General features: G+C 44.8%; 1 protein-coding gene across 1 annotated transcript in view; it reads right to left on the reverse strand.

Moving 5' to 3' along the window:
• Positions 1 to 732, reverse strand: part of UNC13A (unc-13 homolog A) — a 64,446-nt gene extending 63,714 nt beyond the window's left edge. The window contains exons 1-2 of the mRNA XM_007461105.1: positions 619 to 732; positions 17 to 266 (exon numbers count right to left, since the gene is read on the reverse strand). Of these exons, the coding sequence (XP_007461167.1) occupies positions 17 to 266; positions 619 to 732 (364 nt within the window). The remainder of the gene's footprint in view (positions 1 to 16; positions 267 to 618) is intronic.
• Between the last annotated feature and the right edge of the window lie 7,034 nt (positions 733 to 7,766).

Here is a 7,766-nt window from a genome sequence, read left to right on the forward strand (position 1 = left end):
CTTTCCCTCCACCCACCCCAACGCAGAAGGTGGGCCTGGGCGTGGGCCTCGATGCAGATGGCGTTCCGGCCCCAAAATAACTCCACCCCACCTTTCTTTTCCTCCCTCCAGCGCAAAGTGGGTGAGGTGAGGATGGGTCGTGAGGGGTGCAGGGTGGTACTGCACTTCCAAAGGGTCGGCTCCTTCCGGAGAAGGCCGGATTTGCATGCGGAGGGGCCAGAGAGGGCGGGGAGGGGGAGGCCCTCGGACGACTGCCCCAGCCTCCACTAGAGAAGGCAGAGTTAACCGGAAAAGTGCCCCCAGACCCCCCAGTCACAGCCCTCTCATAATGCTGGAAGGGGTCTCCCCCACCCCAGTCCTCTCCACTCCCAGGGTGAGGGATACCTAGAGCTCACGGTAGTCCTAATGACCAAGCCCCTCTACCCAGATGTTACACGCTCAGGGCTTGGAGACCGCTCCCCCTGCACTCCTCTCCGAATTCCGAGCCCTGCCTGCAGCCCAGCTCACAGCCCAAGACTCCTTCCAAGCACCCTGCAGGATTCACTTGAACTACCCAGCCCGGCTCCTTCCACACGAACCCGCTAATATCCTGTTCTACACAGACGACCCAACGCAGACCGTTTCCAAATGGAGCCCCAGACCCCTGCCCGCGTCCACACGGGCCTCCGCGTTCAGCCGTGTCCACACGACCCCAGTAGCGGCAACCAGGACCCCCTGAGAGCCCAGCTGCATCTACACTGATCACCCTCTCAGGCGCCCTGACGCATCTACAAGGGCTACCCCCTCAACACCCAGCCGCTTGTACTCGGGTCACCCCATCAGGAGCCCAGCCGCATCCACACGGACCCCGAGCCCAGTCCTGGTCCACATAGGTTCCCCGTCCTGCAGCCTCGCCTCTTACCTCCAACGCATAGTAGAGACATGTCTCCAGAGTCGCCGGCGGGCCGGCTCTGTCAGGTCGGCCTTAGCTGCCGCTGGGTTGGGGCATGGCGGGGGCTGCAGCCCGCGCTCAGCTCACGCCGGGGCCCGGCCTCCGCCGCCTGCCATCTTGGTTCAGCACCGGGGGCGCGGACAGCTCCTGACGTGGTGCTGATGCGGGGCTGGTGGGCGGAGCCTGATGGGGCGCGGGTGCTGCAAGCTCGGGGGTGAGGGTGGGGTTTAAAGGGCCGGAGCCGGGTGGGAGCTGAGGGCAGCCATCACGCAGGTTCCCTTCTGGTTCTGCGTGTTTTCGTCTCTCCTTTAGCTCTCAATCTTGAGTCGTTTGCTGTCTCTCGACTCTCCCTGAGTATCTCTATTCCTCTGTCGCTATGTCTCGTTCTCTTTGCCTCTGTTTCTCTGTCTCTCTCTCTCTGGGTCTCTCTATTCCCCTGACTCTTAGTCTCCCTGTCTCTCTCGGTCATGTGTCTCCCTCTGAGCCTCTCTCCGTTCAATCTCTCTGTGTTTCTGCCACGTCTGTTTAGGTCTCTCTCTGTCCCTGTTTCTCTCAGCCTGTGGATCTTGGCACACACTCGGACTGGATTCCACCCTTCACTCCTTCGTGTAACTGGCAAACTCCTATTCATCCATCAATGCCCAGTTTGAATATACTCTTCTCCAGAAAGCCTTACCTAATTCCCCCAAACTGAGCCCTTACTCCACATTTCTGGACTCTCCCAGACCCCAACTCTTCCTCTGATTGGACCCTGACCCCAACACAGCTCTGCTCACCACCCATCCCCACACATCTAACCAGGCAGTTCCGTGTGAGCCGGTGCCCTAACACACCTGATACACAAACCTGTTCATTGTGTATCTCCAGTACCTAGAACAGTCCCAGAGGCTGAGGCCCACAGAGTCCCCAGCCCCCAGCACACATGACGGAGCTTCATAAACACAAGATGTATATGGAGTTAGTCACAAGGGAGGCATGTGTTCAAAATCCAACTCTGCCTCTAATCACTGGCATGACCTTGGGCAAGTCATGTGACCACCTGCCTCAGTTTCCCTGCCTGTAAAACACAGATAACAGGACCTATCTCACAGAGTTGCAGGAGTTATTATATAATTTAACACCTGAAAGCACTTGGAATAGTAATGTATAATGTCAACCATTGTTGAGATTCTCATTGCTTTTAAAATTTTTATTACATATTGATTAACCATAGGTAAGGAGTAAGACGCAGCAATGACAGGCTTGAATAAAGAACAATACCATCATAATGGCAGACCCCATAGGCCACTGTCCCTCCCCAATCGATTGTCCCTTCCCTCTGAAGGAAGAGCTACGTCTAATTTTGTTTTTCATTCCCCTACTTTTCCTTAGAGTTTTACCACATATTTATCAGCAAACAGTACAGGGTTTAGTTTTGTGTGTTTTTGAGCTGTCCATAACTAAAATAAAACATTCACATTGTTATAACTTGGTTTTTTTGCACAACATGATTTTACTGCTATTCATCTGAGTTTCTTGTGGTTAGCTGTAACGCATGCATTTTTCACTGCTGTATAGTGTTCCTTTGAATTAGTACATCTTTGATTATCTATTTTCCAGTTGGTGGACTTTTTTTAATATAAATTTATTTTATTTATTTATTTTTGGCTGCCTTGGGTCTTTGCTACCGCACGCGGGCTCTCTCTAGTTGCAGTGAGCGGGGGCTTCTCTTCGTTGCAGTGCACGGGCTTCTCATTGTGGTGGCTTCTCTTGTTGCGGAGCATGGGCTCTAGGCGCACGGGCTTCAGTAGTTGTGGCACGTGGGCTCAGTAGTTGTGGCACACGGGCTTTGTTGCTTCATGGCATGTGGGATCCTCCCTGACCAGGGCTCGAACCCATGTCCCCTGCATTGGCAGGTGGATTCTTAACCACTGTGCCACCAGCGAAGCCCCAGTTGGTGGACTTTAAGATTGTTTCCACTCTGGGATTATCACAAACAAAGCTTTTATAATCATTCTCAGAAATGTAGGCTGGTGCGCATGAGTAGTGATGGCTGGATCATAGGGCACCTATATGCTCAGCTTCATGAAATAACATTCAGCTTGTTTTTGACGTGGCTCCAGCAATTTACATCGCATCAGTACCACATAAGCATTCAGCTTCTCCACATCCTTGCCAACAGTTTGAATTGTCTGGGTTTTTGAATTGTTCCAAAATAAGAGGGTGAAGTGTGCCTTATTTTGGTTTTGATTAGCTTCCTGATTGCTCATGAGGTGGAACGCTATGTGATTTTTTGGTTTCTTCTTAGGGTGAAACGCCTGTTGAAGTCTTTTATCTATTTTTTTTTAATGCAACTGTCTTTTCCTATTGATTTATAGTTCTTTATCCATATTAGATATAAATCCTTTGTTAGTTTCATGTGTTGTAAAAATCTCCAATTTTGTGGCTTGTTTTCATTCTATTCATGGTGTCATTTTCTGAACAGAAGCTCTTAATTTTTATCTTATTTTATTTTTTTAATTGGAGTATAGTTGTTTTACAATGTTGTGTCAGTTTCTGCTGTACAGCAAAGGGAATCAGTTATACATATCCACATGTCCACTCTTTTTTTGGATTTCCTTCCCATTTAGGTCACCGCAGAGCATTGAGTAGAGTTCCCTGTGCTATACAGTAGGTTCTCATTAGTTATCTATTTTATATATAGTAGTGTATATATTTCAATCCCAATCTCCCAGTTCATCCCACCCCCTTTCCCCCGTGGTAACCATAAGTTTGTTTTCTACATCTGTGACTCGATTTCTGCTTTGCAAAACTCTTAATTTTTAAAATAACTTTTTTATTGTGGAAAAATTTTAGATGTACAAAAGAAGTTGCAAAGGTACAGAGCTATAAAAGGCACAGAGCATTCCTGTATATCCTTCACCCGGTTTTCCCTAATGTTAACATCTTACATATGGTTACACGGTACATAGGTCAAAATCAGTGCCATTAACATTGGCACCTGTTATTAACTAAACTGCAGACTTTATCTTTCATTTGTTATTCCACTAATGTTCTCTTTCTAGTCTAGGATCCAATCCAGGGTCCTGCATTGCATGTAGTCATCTTATCTCCTTGGTCTCCTCCTCTCTGAGTTTCTTAGTCTTTCCTTATTTTTCATGACTTTGATACCTTTGAAGAGTGCTGGTCTGATATTTTGTAGAAAGTCCCTTGACTTGTGTTCCTCTAATGTTTTCTCATTATTAGACTGGGGTTATGGAGTTTGAGGGGAAGATCACAGAGGTGGGGTTCCCTCCTTGTCACATCATACCAGAGGTCCCTGATGTCCACATGACATCACGGAGGATGTTAATTTTGATTACCTGGGTAGGGTGTTGTCTGCCAAGTTTATCCACCGTCAAGTTATCATTTTTCCCTTTCCCTGCTCTGTTGTTTGTAAGCAAATTACTAAGCCCAGCCAATGCTCATAGGGAGAGAATTCACCTCCTGAGCTAAGTTTCTAGGAAGCTCTTAATTTAAAATTCCTTTTTCTTATTGCTGTAAAATACACATAACAGGGACTTCCCTGGCAGTCCCGTGGTTAAGACTTCGTGCTCCCAGTGCAGGGGACACAGGTTCGATCCCTGTTTGGGGAACTAAGATCCCATATGGCTCAGACAAAAACAAAAACAAAAACAAAAACAAAAACAAAATTTACCATATATATATTTTTTTATTTAAAATTTATTTATTTTATTTATTTATTTTTGGCTGCATTGGGTCTTCGTTGCTGCACACGGGCTTTCTCTAGTTGTGGCGAGCGGGGGCTTCTCTTCATTGCGGTGCGTGGACTTCTCATTGCAGTGCCTTCTCTTGTGGCGGAGCACGGGCTCTGGGTGCGCGGGCTTCAGTAGTTGTGGCACATGGGCTCAGTAGTTGTGGCTCGCGGGCTCTAGAGCGCAGGCTCAGTAGTTGTGGAGCACGGACCTAGTTGCTCTGCGGCATGTGGGATCTTCCTGGACCAGGGCTCGAACCCGTGTCCCCTGCAATGGCAGGCAGATTCTTAACCACTGGGCCACCAGGGAAGTCCCACCATTTATATATTTTAAAGTGCACAATTCACCCCACGCCGCTTTCCCCCCTTGGTGTCCATACATTTGTTCTCTACATCTGTGTTTCAATTTCTTCCTTGCAAGCCGGTTCATAGCTACCATTTTTCTAGGTTCCACATACATGCGTTAATATACTATATTTGTTTTTCTCTTTCTGACTTACTTCACTATGTATGACAGTCTCTAGATCCATTCACTCTCTACAAATGACACAGTTTCGTTCCTTTTTATGGCTGAGTAATATTCCATTGTACATATATACCACATCTTCTTTATCCATTCATCTGTTGATGGCATTTAGGTTGCTTCCATGACCTGGCTATTGTATATAGTGCTGCAATGAACATTGGAGTGCATGTGTCCTTTGGAATTATGGTTTTCTCTGGGTATATGCCCAGTAGTGGGATTGCTGGGTCGTACGGTAGCTCTGTTTTTAGTTTTTTAGGAACCTTCATACTGTTCTCTATAGTGGCTATATCAATTTACATTCCCACCAACAGTGCAAGAGGGTTCCCTTTTCTCCACACCCTCTCTAGCATTTGTTGTTTGTAGATTTTCTGATGATGCCCATTCTAACCTGTGTGAGGTGACACCTCACTGTAGTTTTGATTTGCATTTCTCTAATAATTAGTGATGTTGAGCAGCTTTTCATGTGCTTCTTGGCCATTTGTATGTCTGCTTTGGAGAAATGTCTATTTAGTTCTTCTGCCCATTTTTCGATTGGGTTGTTTGTTTTTTAATACTGAGCTGCATGAGCTGTTTATATATTTTGAAGATTAATCCTCTGTCCTTTGTATTTGTTTGCAAATATTTTCTCCATTCTAAGGGTTGTCTTTCCATCTTGTTTATAGTTTCCTCTGGTGTGCAAAAGCTTTTAAGTTTCATTAGGTCCCATTGTTTAATTTTGTTTTTCTTTCCATTACTCTAGGAGGTGGGTCAAAAAAGATCTTGCTGTGATTTATGTCAAAGAGTGTTCTTCCTATGTTCTCCTCTAAGAGTTTTATAGTGTCTGGCCTTACATTTAGGTCTCTAATCCAGTTTGAGTTTATTTTTGTATGGTGTTTTTGTATGGTGTTAGGGAGTGTTCTAATTTCATTCTTTTACATGTAGCTGTCCAGTTTTCCCAGCACCACTTATTGAAGAGACTGTCTTTTCTCCATTGTATATCCTTGCCTCCTTTGTCATAGATTAGTTGACTATAGGTGCATGGGTTTATCTCTGGGCTTTCTATCCTGTTCTATTGATCCATATTTCTGTTTTTATGCCAGTACCATATTGTCTTGATGACTGTAACTTTGTAGTATAGTCTGAAGTCAGGGAGTCTGATTCCTCCAGCTCCGTTTTTTTCCCCTCAAGATTGCTTTGGCTATTTGGGGTCCTTTATATCTCCATACAAATTTTAAGACTTTTTGTTCTAGTTCTGTAAAAAATGCCGTTGGTAATTTGATAGGGATTGCATTGAATCTGTAGATTGCTTTGTGTAGTATACTTATTTATTTTATTATTATTATTGTTTTTTGTGGTACACGGGCCTCTCACTGTTGCGGCCTCTCCCATTGCAGAGCACAGGCTCCGGACGTGCAAGCTCAGCGGCCATGGCTCATGGGCCCAGCCGCTCCGCGGCACGTGGGATCTTCCCGGACCGGGGCACGAACCCGTGTCCCCTGCATCAGCAGACGGACTCTCAACCACTGCGCCACCAGGGAAGCCCTATAGTCATTTTCATAATGTTGATTCTTCCAATCCAAGAACATGGTATATCTCTCCATCTGTTTGTATCATCATTAATTTCTTTCATCAGTGTCTTGTAGTTTTCTGCATACAGGTCTTTTGTCTCCCTAGGTAAGTTTATGCCTAGGTGTTTTATTCTTTTTGTTGCAATGGTAAATGGGAGTGTTTCCTTAATTTCTCTTTCAGATTTTTTCATCATTAGTGTATAGGAATGCAAGAGATTTCTGTGCATTAATTTTGTATCCTGCAACTTTACCAAATTCATTGATTAGCTCTAGTAGTTTTCTGGTGGCATCTTTAGGATTCTCTCTATGTAGTATCATATCATCTGCAAACAGTGACACTTCTGCTTCTTCTTTTCCAATTTGGATTCCTTTTACTTCTTTTTCTTCTCTGATTGCCATGGCTAGGACTTCCAAAACTATGTTGAATAATAGTGGTGAGAGTGGACATCCTTGTCTTGTTCCTGATCTTAGAGGAAATGCTTTCAGTTTTTCACCATTGAGAATGATGTTTGCTGTGGGTTTGTTGTATATGGCCTTTATTATGTTGAGGTAGGTTCCCTCTATGCCCACTTTCTGGAGAGTTTTTATCATAAATCGGTGTTGAATTTTGTCAAAAGCTTTTTCTGCATCTATTGAGATGATCATATGGTTTTTCTCCTTCAGTTTGTTAATATGGTGTATCACATTGATTGATTTGCGTATATTGAAGAATCCTTGCATCCCTGGGATAAATCCCACTTGATCATGGTGTATGATCCTTTTAATGTGTTGTTGGATTCTGTTTGCTAGTATTTTGTTGAGGATTTTTGCATCTATATTCATCAGTGATATTGGTCTGTAATTTTCTTTTTTTGTAGTATCTTTGTCTGGTTTTGGTATCAGGGTGATGGTGGCCTCATAGAATGAGTTTGGGAGTGTTCCTTCCTCTGCAATTTTTTGGAAGAGTTTGAGAAGGATGGGTGTTAGCTCTTCTCTAAATGTTTGATAGAATTCACCTGTGAAGCCATCTGGTCCTGGACTTTTGTTTGT

The sequence above is a fragment of the Lipotes vexillifer genome, unplaced genomic scaffold (assembly GCF_000442215.2).
Source record: "Lipotes vexillifer unplaced genomic scaffold, Lipotes_vexillifer_v1.1 scaffold469, whole genome shotgun sequence".
NCBI classification, from domain to species: domain Eukaryota; kingdom Metazoa; phylum Chordata; class Mammalia; order Artiodactyla; family Lipotidae; genus Lipotes; species Lipotes vexillifer.